The sequence below is a fragment of the Triturus cristatus genome, chromosome 7, assembly GCF_964204655.1.
Source record: "Triturus cristatus chromosome 7, aTriCri1.1, whole genome shotgun sequence".
Classification (NCBI taxonomy): Eukaryota; Metazoa; Chordata; class Amphibia; order Caudata; family Salamandridae; genus Triturus; species Triturus cristatus.
Window position 1 is genome coordinate 749,308,937 of NC_140590.1, and position 18,150 is coordinate 749,327,086.

The following is an 18,150-nucleotide window of genomic DNA, read 5'->3' on the forward strand; positions in this document are numbered from 1 at the left end:
AGCGATCCACTTTTGCAAATCGAAGCAGTCTCCGAGAACCTACACTTTGTGTACTTCTTGTGACCTCTGTATCCCTGCAGTAAATAAACGCTGATCTCTGACGTCGCTGGAAGTGTCCCGTGTCTCTGTGTTTTGTACGCCAGAGCAGGTAACCCACGAAGGTTTCAGGTGTTGTTCCCTGGCACCGCTGGGTCTTAGAATAACCCAGTCCTTCAGGCGGCCTTATTTAAAATGCTTGCGCTTCTTAGATTTTTATATGTACTTCAAAACTGCCCATTCCCTATGGCTGACAACTATTTCAACACCATAGAAGGGGAGCTCCGTATCTTGCTATGAGATGGGAGGGCACCCCGTATCGCCCTCCAGAAGCTCAGAAAGGGGTGGTACAACGGGGGTATTACTCTTCCAGACCTACGCCTCTACTACTGGGCCTCACAACTGGTAGCCATTAACCACTGGATTTATGGATCTCCGACGTACCCGTCCTTCCACCTAGAACACTACCAACCAGGACGAGAGGGGTATTTGGGTGCGCTCTACAGCAAGGCCCAAAGAGGCCGCTACCTAGGGCCTATGGCACTGACGGTGGCCATTTGGCACAAGGCCACTAAACGCCTGGGTTGGGCGGATAAATTCACGAAAGCCACACCGTTGTGGTCATCTCAGTGGTTAGGATCACTCTGCTTCCACACAGGGTTTGACAGGTGGGACACCATTGGCATCACTAATATCGGGGACTTGGTCAACAAGGGAAAACTTCTCACCTTTAAGGAATTACAAACTAAATATGCTCTCGCACAAGGAGAGGTTTTCTGATACTTACATATCCGACACGCTCTTCTCACACAAGTTCCAGACCTTCCTTCCTTGCCAGACTCTTCCCCCCTAGAGGACCGCTTGCTCACTGAACCAATTCAATTCAATTCAATTCAATCAGCTTTATTCGATTAAGAGAAATAATCATAAAAACACAATACAATTATAGACGCAATAAATACAAGTATTAACTGATAAATTCATGAAATAACAATGCGGATCAGTTCCATAAAAAGATTAGAAAAGGAGTGAATTACATCATGATTGAATTTCTACATTTTAAGACTAGTTTTCAAAACATTAAAATCGATACGTACAACTGTTCTTCTCCTAATGTTTGTAAAAACGAAAAAGCAGGACGACATTGTCTTTGGACCTTATTTTTTAAAAGTGGCAAAATCCACCCATGCTTATTATGAGAGTAAAATTTACAAACGAATAGAACATGAATAGTTGATTGAAAAGACACAACACATGGACATTTACATAGCTCCTTCGACCAGTTGTTTTCACTGAACCACTCTTGACAAAAGCTATCTCCTGCACCTACCGTAAACTCTGCAATAACTAACCTGACTCCTTTCAGACTCTTTGAGACCACTGGCAAACAGACATAGGACTACTGAAAGACGAGGACTGGCAGACCGCACTAATGTCCCCCAGGGAAACAGCGATAAATCACCGCTTGTGCCTAATACAACTAAAAATACTCCACAGGTCCTATCTATCCGGAGTACTCCTGGCCAAAATAGGCTGCCGTGCAGATGCATTGTGCCTTAGAGGCTGTGGTCAAGACAGTACTTTTTACATGTCCTGTGGGATTGTCCCCATATACGGCCCTTGTGGGACAGGGCAACCAAAAAAATGACAGACACACTGGGTAAACACATTCAATTATCGCCACGATTGGGGATCCTGAATATATGGGAGGCCACCGATTGGAGAGACATTAAGCAGCAATGGGTGGCATTGGGATACTTGCTGGTGAAGCGGGCGATAGCAATGCTCTGGGGATCCACCACACGGCCATTAACGATTGGATGGGTGGCAGAGATGGATAGATGCATGATTGCAGAGAAAGAGGTCTGTAAACAAAGTGGCTTCCCCAAGAAGTGGGACAAAAAATGGGGAGGGTATTAATGCCTTTAGAAGCGAAATCTGTACTTCTCCGACAGAGGATATGGCGATGAGGAGAACTCGACTCAGTGACCCTTCAACTCATTAATATTTACTACATGCAAACGTAGATGTACTGTATTATATGAACCTTTAACTTCACTGTGATACTGTAATGATAACTCTGTGCTTTACTTTAAAAAAAATTGTTTATATATAAAAAAAAAAGCGTTCCGGGTGGACAACCAACTCTTGTTGGGGTGCGTTGGAACAAAGAAGGGACATGCTGCGCAGAAGAGGAACATCTCCGGATGGGTTATCCTCAAGATCTGTTATTCCCCGGGAAAAGAAACAGCCTCCTGAAGGCCTCAGAGCTCACTCTACGAGAGCTGAGGCAGCCACCACAGCGCTCCAGTGTGGTATTCCTGGCATCGACATCTGCAAGGTGGCTACATGGACATCCCTGCACACGTTTGCCAAGTATTATTGCCTGGACAATCAAGTCTTTAGGAAAGGCATCTTTATCCGTTCAGCCCTACAGGGCTTTCTGGTTTAACTTTTCAGCAGTCTCTGATCTAGGGATGGTATTGCTTGGGTATTTGTTCGAAGGTAAGGAATCTGTGGCTGGATGTATCTGTCAGATGAACAAGTTACTTACCTTTGTTAACAACTTATCTGGTAGAGACATGATCTAGCCTTACTGACCCACCCATTCTTCTCACACTGCAATCAGTTCTTAATGTCAAGGTTGTTCCCCTTCAGGGCCTTAGTTGTCTAAACACACCACTGTCAGTCAACGTCATTGCTCTGCGCTTCTGGCGTGGAAAGTTGTGAAAAGGACTGATATCAGAGCGCCGAGTTGGTGCATATATGGATGACATGGACATCACGATGACAGAGACGATGCCAACGACATCACACAGAGTTGACTGACGCCACCTATCGGCGTGCAAGGGTACTGCGCAAGAAAAATACTCAGGATCCATTCTGACGCCTGGGAAGTTTAAAGGTAAGGAATCTGAGGCTAGATCGTGTCTCTATCAGATAAGGCATTGCCGAAGATAAGTAACTTGTTCATCTGCGTCTAGCTGCAGATTCCTTACTGACCCTCCCAAGATCCCCACTATGAGAACAGATTATAAAGTATACGTTTCTGCCCTTCTAGGGCCCTAGCTTGGCACACCAGTGGTACGTGTTCCTCACGTCTCCGCACTTCTGGTGTGGAAAGCCGCAAAAAGAAACGGACGGCAGCATGCTGGGATAGCGCCTTTATAGACACCGTGAACTTCACTTCTGGTGCGGACAACATCATGTGGTGCCAAATGACATCACATACTAGTTTGAAGGGGTACTGCTCATCAAAAATGTCCAGATCCAGTATGACAATCAAAAACACTGCAAGATCTGTGTTTTTGATTGTCTGAGTGGGGGGCTATCTGACTCCTTATTCCCCCTGTTGCTTCTGTTGGGTTTGTCAGATGCAGTATGATCCCTGGGGAATATTCTTAGGTAAGGAACCTGTGGTAGATAGTCTCAACAGGATAAGGCATTATTGACGGTAAGTAACTTGTGCTTTAATCTAGATTATGACTCTTGTAAAACTTTGACTGGTATATTTATATTTGAAAATACAAATAATCTTTAAAAATATTTTCCTTACATGTGTTTTTTTTTAAATAATCTGGAAAACTACCTGTTAAAGGCCTATTGTACTCTTGGCTTAGTGAATAAGAACCAGATTAAATACTCCTAAATGATAGAATTAATTAGAATGCATTTATACAGGATTTGAATAGAAGTGAGGATATCTACAATTTACTTACACCCGAATTCTAACACCAGTCACAGACGGCTCAATCTTAACTGTAGTCTACAGTCGTCTGTAAAATGGTAATTCTTGTGATTTAGCCTTTTGTATGCTTGTCCACTTCAGGTTGTGGGCTTTTGGTCCATCAAATTTGTCTGGAGGTGAGGATTATGCCTTCTTTCTCCACTTTATTCTCACAGCTGCGTAGAATAAACAAAACTACATTTTCCAAGGAACACAGGGAAAAGGTAGTAGAGAAACAACTTGTCAACAACCAATCCAGAAGGAGCACCAATGTCCAATCAGGGGCCAGCGAGCCCAACATAGTCCTCTGTCAGTGTCCCATCTTCCTCTTTCTTCGCTGCTCCGCAGCTAGAGATAAGTGCTCCTCAGTTTTTCTGTGAAGTACTGTGCGATTGTTATGGTTTATAGTGTATTTGCTTTTGTATAATATATTTGCCATTGTGTAATTCTCTGCTTGTTTCTGGCTTTTCAGTGGTGAGTGACATTCTGGCGCTGTTAGGCGCTCTAGACTTGGCTCTGCCCGTGGTGTGTGCGTTTGCACTATCAGCGTGTGTTTTTTCTCTTCACTGTGTTTGCAGTACATTTTTCATTGTTTGAGCGTTCAGCGCTCTTCTTTGGGGGCGCCCCGGGTACTGGGGGTTTTCCCCGTACCTAAGCGGCACCCGCTGGCCTGCTCCGCTGGCAGGTGGCGTGGGAGGCAGCCTTCGGCGCAGCGCGGCGTTTGTTATGAGGAATTCAAACGCCGCGCGTGCAAAGCGTCATTCTGGAGCTCTGGCCCAAGGTGAACGCCCTGTGGGGGTCTGTAGGCGGCGGCAGATTTTCATTACCACTAATGCCGCTTTATTGTTGTGCACGCTCCGCTTCCCGGCCGGGTGCCTTTGTGGGTTTCGGAGTCGGTACCATTGTATTAATAACGCCTCTTTCAAGGTCCTGTATTAGCTGGTGATGGCATTCTGAGGGGACGCTGCCCGGGCCAGTCTTTGCCCTTAAGAGTTTTGTTGTTTGTTTGATTTGTGTTTTGCCAGCGCTGTCCCCGGGGCTAGAACCCCATTTAATTGCGGGTTTCTGCTGCCCAAAGTGTAAGCTGACACCCAGCCCTGAAATTTAAATTGTACCCTTGTGGGGCCTATCTGTCCACCCCCCATTCTGGTACCATGGAGTACTATGACGAATTCCCTGAGGAGGAGGACCCTCTTGCGGAAATGCCGTGTGGGAGATGCCTTTTATGAGGCTGCGGACTCGTCTATCTATCAGGCGGTGGCTCAAGCGATCACCCCGTTGGAAGACAGGTTTTCTCGCCAAATCAATCAGGCGTTTTCTCGCCTAGAGCAGCGGATTGCTGCTGGCCCTTCCAACTCCGGGCCTTAGCGCCACTAGCCCCCCTCCAGCCAAACGTCCCCGAGAACCCAGGGTAGATGCGGACGCTTTCGAGCATCTCCGTCAGGCTTTCGTTAGTAGCCAGAACTTTACGCCTGCTGGGAACCCTCCCCCTCCCATTCCAGTTCCCCAGTCTACTGACATGGGTGCGGCTGGTGATCCCGATTCCCCCGACCCTCCACGGCCTTGGCTGCCCTCTCGTCCAACAGTCTCCCCACCTCTTACTGCTGATATGTTGGATCCCAATGAGATCATACACCCCTGCTCCTCGGTGTGGGTCCTTGCGGAGAAGGTAGCCGCGTATGTGGCAGAGCATATTCGCCACCCTTTGAGAAAAGAGGCTCGCAGCTGCCTACGGGCGGAATGTCCTTGTCCGTCTTTAGAGGGGAAGGTAGCCCTGACCCCTGAGATTGATCCCCGTATGTCCATATTCCTCCAAAAGTTCATTTGTGACCCCAAAATAGGGGTCGTCTGGCTCCATTATTTCCCTGGAAGCCCTCTCCAGCTGGGCGCAGAGGGTTGTTGTCTTTTTGGGCAACGCGAACTGTGCTCTCTCCACCGAGCGCCGCTGGTCCCTTCTCATCAAGATTGACCCGAAGTTAGGGGACCTGGTGGACTCAGAGGCTGCCGCTGTGGCGCAAGGTGGCTTGTTTGGTGAGCCTTTTGTGAAAGAGCTCTGTAAATTCGTGAACACTTTCACATCACTGGACAGAGCCCAGTCCACCGTAAAAAAGGTTTTTCCCTGTGTTTTTCACGGGGCCGGCCGAGGGAGGGGCCGCTCGGCCAGTCGTCAACGCTCTCAGGGCAACCAGCAAGGCTCAGGTCAGTACCAGGACCAGTCCCATTTTGGAAACTTCTACCCCACACGAGGACGTCAAGGAAAAGGCTTCCATGGAGGATCCTCCGCCTCTAACTCTGGTGAGTGTTCTCCCTTCTTCCCTGTTAGACATAGGGGGGAGGTTGGCAAATTGTTACCACAACTGGTTGTCTCTGACACACGATGCATGGGTTCTCCAGATGGTACAGGGGTTCCACATAGAGTTCTTGGGACTTCCAGTGCAAAGATCCAGACCTCGACCCATCCAGTTTTCCGCACAAGACTCGGCCTTGGTGGACGAGAAGGTGGCTTCCCTCCTTCGCAAAGGTGCTATTTCCCTTACTTCTCTGCACCCCACAGGGTTTTTAAGCAATCTTTTCTTTGTAGACAAGCTGGATGGAGGCAAACGTCCGGTGAGAAACTTGAGCGACTTCAACCAATGGCTAGTTTATCGCCATTTCAAAATGGAGGGGATTCACCTCCTTCGAGACATTCTTCGTCCCCTGGATTGGATGGTCCGTTTGAACCTCAAGGACGCCTATTTGGTGATTACCATTTTTCCTCCCCGCAGGTGGTTCCCTCAGTTCGCTTGACGACAGCTCATCTACGAGTTCACGGCTCTTCCGTTCAGTCTCTCTTCGGCCCCTTGGTGCTTCACCAAAGTCCTCAGGCCAGCGGTGGAGTTTTTGAGAGCCCGAGGGGTCAGAATGATCGTCTATCTCGACGACATTATTTTGATGGCTTCCTGCCATCGGCTGCTGATGTCGCAGCTTCAGATAACTGTCTCTCTCCTTCAGGACCTGGGTTTTGGGATCAATGAGATCAAATCTCTTCTTCAGCCTGCCCAGTCTCTTACCTACTCGGGGTTCGTCATAGACTCCACAACCTCTACTCTCAGTCTTCCTCCAGGAAAATAGCCAAAATTCGACACGAGTTGCGGTACGTCCTGACCACTTCCCACGTTTCCCTTCGCCAGCTTCACTACAGGGCTCTTCAATGCCTCAAAGCGTTTTTCTTCCGGAAATGGTTTCCATACTCTCACAAAGTCCGGTTGACAGCGGAAGCGACAGCCGAGAGCCAATGGTGGCTGGACCACATGGAGGCCTGGAATGGCTGCGCGATCTTCGGTTCGGCCCCCGATCTGGTGATCGAGTCCGATGCCAGTAGCAGGGCTGGGGCGCCCGGTGCGGCGATTTGTCTACAGGCGGCTTGTGGTCACCCGAAGAACGGAAGTTGCATATCAACTGTCTGAAGCTTCTAGCGGGCTCCTGTGTGGTTCGTTGTTGGACGCGAGACTCAGTGCAGTCCTGCATCCTTCTGAAAATGGACAAAGTCTCCGCAGTGCGTTATGTCAATCACATTGGAGGTACCAGGTCGAAAGCTCTCTCAGACCTGGCGGCGAGTTTTTGGCAGTATTGCCTGGACAGTCACATCTCCGTCACAGTGGAGTACCTGCCGGGTCGCGACAACATGGAAGCGGACTTCCAGTCTGGCCATATCCGAGACTCCAGCCTTTGGAAGCTGGATCCGTCAGTTTTTGCGCAGTTGAACGACCTTTGGGGTCCTTTTTCAGTGGACCTGTTTGCGTCGAGGCTAGATCCCCAACTTCCGCGGTTCTTCAGTTGGAGGCCGGATCGGTGTGCGGCAGCCACGGATGCCTTCCTCTGGGACTGGAGTCTGGAACGGGGTTACGCGTTTCCTCCGTTCGCCATGATCACACGGGCTTCGGCCCAAGTCTGCAGGCAATCAGCAGATCTGGTACTGATTACCCCTCTCTGGAGGTCTCAAGTCTGGTTTCTGGTTCTTCTGGAACTTTCTTGGGATTTTCCAATCCTACTCCCCCCCCTGTTCCACGTCTTCTCATGAGTCCGGACGGGATTCCCCATCCTCTGGTGGTGCAGGGATCGCTATTGCTCATGGTGTGGCGGATTTCAGGGGCAGATGGGAGGCCCAAAGACTTTCACGAGAGGCTGAGAGTCTCATCTCCAAGGCTTGAGCTGATAGTACAGTCAAGAGATACAAGTCCCCATGGGGCCGATGGTCCCGTTGGTGCTTGCGACGGGGTTTTGATCCCTTGGTCGTCGACATTGTTCACGTCGTGAACTTCTTGGCTCAGCTCGCTTCGGATGGTCTGGCGTACCGCTCCATTAACACGTTTCGGTCGGCCATCTCCTCTGGCCACTTGCCTTGGTGAACATTCCTTGGTCTGCAGGCTTCTACGTGGTATTCGACTTTCGTTGCCACCGGAGCCGCGCTATTCTGCTCTGTGGGACGTTAATCAGGTTCTCAACCTGATTCTTTCCTGGCAGCCTAACAGGTTTCTTTCCAGAAAAGAGCTTTCAGCTAAACTGGCCATGCTTCTCTGCCTTGTGTCTTGCAGGCAGGTTTCGGATGTCCGGGCCCTCGACATTTCCGGGAGGATGTTCACCCTTGAGGGGGTGACTTTCACGTTGCTTCGTCGTACCAAATGCCATTCCATGGTTATCTCCTATCCGTAGTTCCCAGGCCTGTCCGAAACTATGTGTTGCAATGCCTCAAAGCCTATGAGGAGATGACGGAAAAGTTCCAGCCTCCAGGGGAGCGCCAGCTCCTTATTGCGCTCCGGAAACCCTTTAAGGCGATTTCCTCCCCTACCATCGCTAGATGGGTTCGTTGGGGGATGCAGGAGGCGGGCATTAGTCTTCGCCTCTTCGGAGCGCATTCAGCGCGGGGGGCTATGGCCTCTAAAGCCTTTGGCCTGGGTGCCCGGTTGGAAGATATCCTCAATGCGGCCGATTGGTCCTCGGATTCTACCTTTAAAAAGTTTTATTTTAAACCTGTGCTGAATATGGCTCAATTGGTTGTGGGCAAGCTTTGAACAAGCATAATCCTTGCCTACAGTCCTAACATAGAATGAAAAATGTCCTAGATATCGTAACGGAAAGTTTCAATTCTATTAAGGACTCGGAGACGAGGATTATCCCGCCCTCCCCGTATTGCAGTAAGTACTTGTTTTAAGTTGTTTTTTTGACTATGCTGTGTTACTTGCTGTTTCAATGACTGCTACTTGTTTCCTGGCAGGTTTTGAAGTAGTGGTTCCTCTGGGTAATGTGCTCTCTGTTGTTTCAGGTTCAGAGTCTCAGAAGCAAGATGCCTGATGTGCCTAGAGTACCTGTTGTCGCGTTCAGAGAGAGGAAGATTGGACACTGACAGAGGACTATGTTGGGCTCGCTGGCCCCTGATTGGACATTGGTGCTCCTTCTGGATTGGTTGTTGACAAGTTGTTTCTCTACTACCTTTTCCCTGTGTTCCTTGGGAAATGTAGTTTTGTTTGTTCTACGCTGCTGTGAGAATAAAGTGGAGAAAGAAGGCATAATCCTCGCCTCCGCTTCCTTCATAGAATTGAAACTTTTCGTTACGATAGCTAGGAAATTTTTCATTGTTCATCACTTGTTTAGCCTGTGTCTCTTCCTCAAAGCAGAAATTAAAAAAGTCTTGGGGTCAACTTTTAAGGAAACATACTGCCAATTGTTTTCAGAAGGTACCATTTTATGCTCCTTGGGCCAACTACCACACCATAGGTAGTTAAAAATATAACACTAGCCTCCAAAACATTCAATGACAGAAAGACATATAGGGACAAAGGTTTGAAGTAATGTAAAGTAGGTGAACAAATTATAAAATGGAAGAATTGAGTGGAAATCGATGTAATTTAAATAAATATGAATTTAGCTTCAATTTTAGCTTTATTTAGCCAGGTTGTGTTTTTTAAAAGTTAGGACTCATAGTCGTGGAAATCCATCTAATTTTTATAACAGTCTTTTGAATTCTTAAAATACTTAACTGCTTTGATTATTTAGTACACATTTTTCAAGCTGGCATTAAAACACCATATGTAATGATTTTTAATGTTAAATGTATTAGGCTATTGAGTTATTTGTATTATAATATTATTGTATATCTACACAATAACAAGTCTGTGCAATACTAGTAATGTTTAAAATTCATTCTTGTTTGTCTTTTGCTCATATAGCTAGGAATGAATATCGAGTTTGGGATACATTTGCCACTTAGTTTAGGAGCATTACTTACACTTTACATTTTTCTGAATGTGAGCTTAAATGGTATTTATAGAGCAGTCATTTTGAGAAAAAAGCATGAGCTTGAGAAAGCAAGTTTAAAATCTGTGAATGTTGCAAGAGTGCACTGATTGTTACTAGCGCATTTCTTTTACATACTATAACTCCTGGACTGATATTTTATCCTAGATAATTAAACAGTCTGTAATGGATCTGAAGTTGCAAGCTGAGGACAGCTTTGTACTGAAGATTGTCCAATTGGAAGAACTTTTACAAGTGAGGCATTCTGTGTTTGTAATTGGAAATGCTGGCTGTGGAAAATCTCAGGTGGGTTACATATGATCTATATAGTCAAATAACGAAAATATAAATTGGATAATCCCAACAAGCGTTCAAAAACAGTTTTTCTAATTAGGTTTGACTTTTTAAATTGTAAATCATTAGTGCACTGATTGTGCTTTTTTGTTTAGTTTTTGTATTCTGTTCTGTGGCACATTAAGTGGCGTTCTTGTTCTGAGGGAAATATCTGTTGGTATTTCTATTTACACTTTGTGAGAAACTACAGGCCAGAAATCAATGATTGTGTACTGGCAAATACATAAATGGAGACTAAGATGAGTTTATGATATGGCAGCAATTAAGAAAACACAGTTAAAATGAGCCTAGGAGCCTTCAGCTTCCTTTAATGTCCCAGTTTCTTACAGGTAATCTTCATTAACCCTGAGTCCACAATTTTCCTAGTCACAAGCCTTACACTGTGAACAACTCTCCTAACCCACAGACATTGTTTACCTAGCCCAAGCAAAAACATTTCAACCTATGTGGCGCCCACTCTCTTTCATCATTCTTCAAAAGGAAAGTTAATGTTATATCCTACTTAATTGAATAACATTGTAGTCCAGCACTGCTGCCACTAGCTGCTCAGCCAGAGTGTGAGATGGTCATAGAATGTTGGTGTGCCTGTGATGCATGGAATGCCTGGGTGTCTGAGTGGATGAGTGTTGGCAGTTGAAGATGGGCTGAGCAGCTAGGGAGGCTGCTCCTGGTGGGGCTGGTACCACACTAGGCTGGCTGGAGTAGAGACAGATGTTACCTGAACTGGAGACTGAATAAAGATGGCTTAAGAATACCTCCTGGCTCCAGGTGTCTTTCTACAGAGATCACAACATTTATTTTGGTGACGAGCGGACTTGGACCCTAGAGACTCTTGGTACAGCACAGAAACAAAGGAACTACAAAGAAACTTAAAGAGAGACCAAGAGATCTAACAAGCAACTACATCTACAAAGAAAGAAATCCCAGGGAAGCCAGCGCCAGCCCCACCAGTGTCCTTTCCATTGGACAGCCCACAGAGAAGTGTCATCAAAAGGACACTACAGCCTGGGAATACTACAAACATCAAAAGGACTACAATGAGTTGGAGGAGTAGCTAAGCTACAGCCGCATCTGGTGTTACAGCCACAATGTTAGCCACAAAAGGATTACAGTGAGTTGGAGGAGTAGTTAATCTACAACCGCATTTGGTGTGCCAGCCACAACGCTTTCTAATGAAAGGATTACAGTGAGTTGGTGGAGTAGTTGCACTACAGCCACATTTGGTGTTCCAGCCACAGAAAGCAGAAAATGACAATTTGGGATTTTTAGTCATAAAGATGTAAGAACGTACAGTGTGCAGTGGCTGCACAGATGGAGGATTTTCTTTGGAGGCATGATTGACGCTTGCAGTGTTTCTAATGACCATAGTGACTTTAATTAAAAAGGTGCTATATCTCAACGATCTCCTCGCAGCAGTAGCACAGATGGTCAATGTTTGATGCCTGACAGGACTTTCAATCTAGGCGAGTGACTACTATTTCTACTAATGTCAATATTTTTACAGCTGCTGCAGGTTGTATGAATCTAGGGATCTCTGGATATCTACTCTTGAGGCGAGGTGCCTGATCGGTGTCTTGGGGCACTTTGGGTTTAATGAACTTTGTTTCCTGTCTGCAATGGAGCGGAGATCCACTCTGATCGGGACTTGCACAGGTGTTTGCAGCCGCAGGATTGGCAGCGTCTTGCAGTTGGTGCACTGTTGTGGGATATTATGGAGTGTGCACACTGCCCTGCGATTTACATACGACGCTGTACTACATTTGGCATTTTTAGTGCCGAGTTGGCGTGCCGTATCCTTCTACAGTTAAAATGAAGATTTTTGGGCGCATTTTAGGTGAGCCATCATTTTGTTTTGAACTGTTCTGGCTGCGCTTTACTGATGCCATTTTAACCACTCTCTTCACATTCAAATATTGAAAAATGCCTGCTCGTGCCACACACCTTTGTTCGACGTTGCGCGAGGCTGCTGTGGAACTTTGGTGACGCCTCATCTAGTCTGCTGCTCGAACACCTCCTTTGGACGTTTTGGTGCATGGACGCACCGTGAGCCACTCTGCAACGACGTCGACGGCGTGCCGCCATATTGAGGCTGGCGGCCGCTATTGTCTTTTCCCATTGGAGGTTCCAGTTTGTTGTAGTGTTGTCGTCCACACTGCTTCCTTCTGCCAACCACGGTGTTCGTATTTCTGTGAGAATAAAGTTTTCTGGAAGTTGACATGAGGGCAGAGGACAACGCGGTGCCTTCACTATTTCAACTCTATCTGCAATTGTGGACTCTGGTATCATCTTGTTGTGATCCTCTGTTTCTTGGATATCGGAGGTAGAGTACGTGGTTAATTGTTCCCACAGTTGTATGGATGCCTGCCACACGGTACATCCACGTTCTCTTTTGCGAGTTGTTTAACTGTTTTGAAGTCAAGCTTCTTTTGAGTATTTACGCCGCAGAAGCGCTGCAGTTGTGGGCACTAGAGTACATGCCTGCACACTCCCACTGTTGACATTGAACACTCATTTGCTATGGTGTTGTTCCCAGCAAAGTTTATGTCGTCGTTTCAATTTCGAGGTGAAGTATTGTAGGTTAAACCACAGGGAAGACTCTATATTCTTCGTTTGTGTGAGCAGACTTTGTGAAATTTTATGGTCATTTCAGTGCTTGCTATGTTTACTTGCAATTGTACCCCTAATGGTTCTGAGATCGCTCACCAGCGTGGGGCACATGCACCAGTGCTCTACAGTCAATTACAGTATTTTTGCGTTAGTATTTTTGCATTGGTATTTTTGCATTAGTATTTGCGTTTTAAAGTTTCAAATGTTGTGATGCCACAGGTTTTAGTTTTACGTGGGATGGTTCTTCCATTAGTCCTGTGGGTGGTCATCACTCTGTTTTCCTACACGAGGGAAGGTTGTGGGTATCATCCCTTTGTTCAGTTTTGTTTTGTTACTCCTACATGGGGTTTGTAGCCTCCACAAGGGGGTCTGGAGCTCTTATCAGTTTTGTTTTGTTACTCCTACATGGGGGTACGTAATCTCCACAAGGAGATTGGGACATGGGTTCAGTTTTCATACATTTACAGTACCTAGTTTAGCCCTTACACTGGGTTGGGTTATGGCTTTAGACCATTATTAGTTGCGCAGTACTAATGTACATCCCTTCACGGGCGTTTTTATGGGTGACGACCCATATTCATGTTGGTTTCCCTTTATCTTGGGATTGTAGTTGTAGGGTATGCTATCTTTAGAGCTACTTTTAGTTATACTTTTGGGCATTGGTTTTGTGGGGTCTTTTAACCTTTTTCGTTGTAGTGAATCACGTCACAGTGGTTGATGCAAAATGCTTCAAATGTATTTCAGGGAATGTTATGTTTGCTTCATAATGTTTTTAATTCTTTTTAGGGAGGGATGGGAGATATTGCTGTTCATATGTATGTATCTTATCCGTCCTTTCTTGCTTTAATGGTTCTTGCTCCTGTGATGTTTGATTTAAGTTTGCATCCGTGGGACTTGTACTATTATTCATTTTTCTTCTTGATGCTCCTGCGATGTTTGATTCATGTTTGCATCCGTGGGACTTGTACTATTATTTATTTTTCTTGTTGATAGTTCTTCCTTCATGTTTTATCATTTGCAAGTTTCGTTTTCGTTGAAGAAAAAGGGATAATGTTATATCCTACTTAATTGAATAACATTGTAGTCCAGCACTGCTGCCACTAGCTGCTCAGCCAGAGTGTGAGATGGTCATAGAATGTTGGTGTGCCTGTGATGCATGGAATGCCTGGGTGTCTGAGTGGATGAGTGTTGGCAGTTGAAGATGGGCTGAGCAGCTAGGGAGGCTGCTCCTGGTGGGGCTGGTACCACACTAGGCTGGCTGGAGTAGAGACAGATGTTACCTGAACTGGAGACTGAATAAAGATGGCTTAAGAATACCTCCTGGCTCCAGGTGTCTTTCTACAGAGATCACAACATTTACCGTCTGCACTTGTGTTATTGAAGCTCAACACAACAAGCATTGGCATAGTTGGGGGGCGCTAGGTGGTGCCGTGCAAGATCGCTGCACGTATGTGAGGCTCCTGCCGCCCGGCGCACAGATTTGTTAATTATCCTGCCCAGGGCGACTGCGGCGACCTGCCTGAGATGGTCTGTGTGCCCTGAATCTGCCCATGTCCCTGGCGACCACTTTATGCGGCTTAGAGGGCTCTGCTCGCCGAGGAAGAGCAACGGCCGAGGAGCGGCTGTGTCGGCGGGACTGCGGCGGGAGGCGGACCCGGCTGGCGACCTACGGGAGCCCGCGGCTGACCACAAGGTACACAGGCCTCTGGATCGGACAGCGCGGCGTCAGTGATTCCTGATCGGAGAGGGCTGGTGGATACCCCCGGGGGTGCCCTGGACACCGGCGAGTGCTGCCAGCAGGCGGGAAGTAGCGGAGCCCACGCTGCACACTGCGACCGGTGACAGACTTAGGAGGCCGGGTGAGTGCAGGCTCAACTGTCGGGCTGAAGAGGGCCTGCGGGAAAAAAGCTGCGGGACACTCGGGGACCGACTGCTGCACTGGTGGGAGGCCCTGCAGCGGACACTGCTTGCCCCGGGGCAGACCTGGCGAGGCTTTCCCGCCATCCTCTCCGTATCGCTGCAGGCCTGGCGCGGGGCTGCGTGGGGCCCCCTGGAGGCGCGGAGAAGGGGGTTGCGTGTCACAATTCGCACTGGCATATCATCTTCACCCCACGCGCTAGCCTCTTCTGCCCCTAAATTGACGTGCATAATTGGTCGCACCGAGTGAGAGGTGTCGCACTTTGCGCGGACAGGCGCACACGGCAGAGAGCTGCTCGCGGCGGACCGGGGGTAGCTGCATTCACGGCCATTGGGCAGCGGGAGCATGGAGAGCTACTGATACCTAAATAACCGCCACAGATTGCGCGACGTATCGCACCTGCACCCACGAAGCATGAAGGGATCCTGGGTGCGACCCTCCTACGCCTCGCTTGGCTCCGAAAAAGTGGCGACAGGCACTGGTGCAGAGAGCCCGTGCATAGGATTACGAGGTGGGGCCGATTTGCGGCCTGGGCAGTCCGGTGTGGTGGGGAGAAGTGGCCGCGTCCGCTGTCACTGACCCCTAGGCGATTGATCTCGCAGCGCTCTTCTTGGCCCCCCTCGACCGCGGCCGGCGATGGGGAAGACTGATGCCAGGCAGTCCCGCCTCACCTTTGAGGCAAAGAAGACGGGCCGCACCCCACCAGATGAGAGAGTGGTGTTGGCTGAACCGGATCCAGCTGCTGGGCCCGCTGAAGGCGCGGGGGAGCTGGCATCGCTTCTCTGGGAGGTCCGGCAAGGCTTTGCCACAATGGCGGAAAAAATGGATGGCATGTCTACACGTATGGATGCCATTGTGCATAAACTGGACAATCATGAGGAACGAATCCGGGAGGCGGAGCGCCGCGTCTCCAATACAGAGGATACTACTGTGAGAAGTTGGCCTGATATGTAGTGCTCACTATTCTAGTGATCACTGTGTATCATTCCAAACGACCCTTATTGATGATTGGTTGTAAGTCAACCTTTTAGACCAGCTATCCTAGTAGCGTGGATACGAGCAGTCTTAGGCTAAACTCTAGAGGGCGTGTTAAGCCAGCTGTTTACCATCACATATACCCCTTGAACACCAAGTGAAAGGACACCACACAAGTTGTTATGAAAATAAAAGGATATTTATTTATAACAAGACTACCCTGGCTCTTTATGAGTCAGGGAGCTAAGCACACTACAAAACTCTTAGGAAAATACTTCAGTTGCACAATTTAAACAAATGCCCGAGGGGCACGAGAAACCATCTACACTAACAGTGAAATGCGAATGGTTAGAGTCTGGAGGTACTGATTCCGGAGTGATCCGATCAGTGGGACTAAACGAAAAAGGAACTGGACACTTGTAGAGCGAACCTGCGATGGAGCACCGAGATGCTCGAGTTACCTAGCCCGGAGGCTGCGGCTGCGTGAAGTTCGGCAAGATGTCGGGAGTCCTCGTGTAGTCTCAGGAGCCTGAAAGAAGAAGTTGCTGGCAGGCGACCAGTGACGATGTTCAGAGCGATCCAAGCCTGGATCGGTGATGAAGGAAACCTGAAAGCAGAGGGGACTCAGTTCTCAACCGCTAGCCAGCGATCGTGTGGGTACCAGGAGGGTACCGGCTGAAGTCACCTCGACCAGGTGAGTGGGTGACGTCGGACTCGGCTGCTCCTCGGACCAGGAGGCGCGGCGGCGACCAGGATGGAGGGCGAGCTGTCCCACGAAGGTGTCTGCTGTCGATGAGGCTGGGCCCAGGAAGGGGCAGCGGATCTTGGCAGTGGCAACCCAAGCGGGGGAGTCAAGATGGCGTCGGGAGTGGACCAGGAGGGTCCGGGATACTCCTCTGTTGAAGGGGAGCAAGGGCCAGTCTGGAGCAACCAGACTAGTGATGAAACAAACGTGGTGCGTCGTGAAGAGGGCCACAAGCCGGTCGGCAAGTGGTCGGACAACGCGGTGAACAGCAAGGAGCGGAAGGGCCCCCACGCAGATCTCGGGGATGCTGGGGAGGCAGGCTTCGATGCTGGAGCTGCTCAGGGTTAGGGCTTCTCAAACCCTAGGTGCACTCACTCGAGGGTCCCTCGGTGGGCGTGCTAGATAAGCGTCGTGCAGGTTCTGAAGATAGCCGGTCCCGCAGGTCTCGTCACACCTACGAATCTCAGCTGGGCTGATGAGGTAGGTAAAAGGTCAGCGATGGCAGGGAACTCGGGTCTCGTCGAGCTGGGCAGTCTTGATCCGTAGGAGAGACGTACAGCAAACCGCAAGCGCTTAGATGGTGCCTGCTGGTGCAGGGTGGCTACTCCTTAGCCACAAGGGAGAGTCTTCAGAAATAGTCAAGAGTTCCTTTCGTGGAAAGTGGTTCGTGATTCGGAGTTATCCGATTATCTGATTATCCAATTTGGGAAGGGGACGCGCTCCTACCTTTATTCTAAGAAAAGGGGCTGGCCCGTGACTAGGTTCTTCCTATGGGTGGAGCCAGGAGGGGGGCGGTTACACCCCTATCCTTTGTCCGGCTTCGCGCCAGCTCAGGGGCTGGTGTGCCCCCGAAACTGGTTTGAGCCGGGCTATGCACAGTGAGCACCGGGGTGCCACTGGCAATCACCTTCCTTTCAGCCCTGCCTACCTGGGATACACAAACCCTGTCTGGGACGGTGCTAACACCGCCCTCGACAGGAAACCCTTTGTCCAAGCTCCCCTTGCTGGAAGGTCCCCCAGCAGCGGGAGGTCAGACTTGTGTCTGGTGGCAGCATCCATTTTGTGATGCTGAGGCTTGAGTCAACTTTAACCGGGGTTCCAGGTTACTTCCATGTCGTGTCCCTCTAAAAGGGGGGAATGCCAACCCCGTCACCAGGACTGGCGAGGGGTTCGTATTCCCATTCGTATGACACCTTACTCGACATGTGTAGGTGATGTGAGGCCAAAGTTAGCGAATAACCGCAAGGATTATAAGGCATTAAAAGTAGTTGGCCCGCGTCACCATGGAACGGCTATTAGGACTTGGTTCCGCAAGCCGTCGACGGGCTCAGCTCGCGCCAGAGCACCGTCCCACATGATTCCCTGCACTCTGCCTTCAGGATTGATAAGGCCTGCTATAGGAGTGACTGATAGGAATCCATGTGTCCATTTTAGGGTTTAGGTGTAGGAATACTACACCTACAGCAACGGGTGATTACACCACGTGGCCCCAGCTGTCGTGCAGCCAGTTGTGTC

General features: G+C 48.7%; 1 protein-coding gene and 1 long non-coding RNA gene across 3 annotated transcripts in view; both read left to right on the forward strand.

The window, feature by feature from the left end:
• LOC146810463 (uncharacterized) overlaps positions 1-9,189 on the forward strand; it is a 217,174-nt gene extending 207,985 nt beyond the window's left edge. The window contains exon 3 of the long non-coding RNA XR_014965693.1: positions 9,066-9,189. This is a non-coding gene — a long non-coding RNA (uncharacterized LOC146810463). The remainder of the gene's footprint in view (positions 1-9,065) is intronic.
• Positions 1-18,150, forward strand: part of DNAH17 (dynein axonemal heavy chain 17) — a 14,992,541-nt gene that overhangs the window by 6,682,192 nt on the left and 8,292,199 nt on the right. For both annotated transcript variants that reach the window (XM_085617470.1, XM_085617471.1), the window contains one exon: positions 10,205-10,342. In XM_085617470.1, the coding sequence (XP_085473596.1) occupies positions 10,205-10,342 (138 nt within the window). The remainder of the gene's footprint in view (positions 1-10,204; positions 10,343-18,150) is intronic.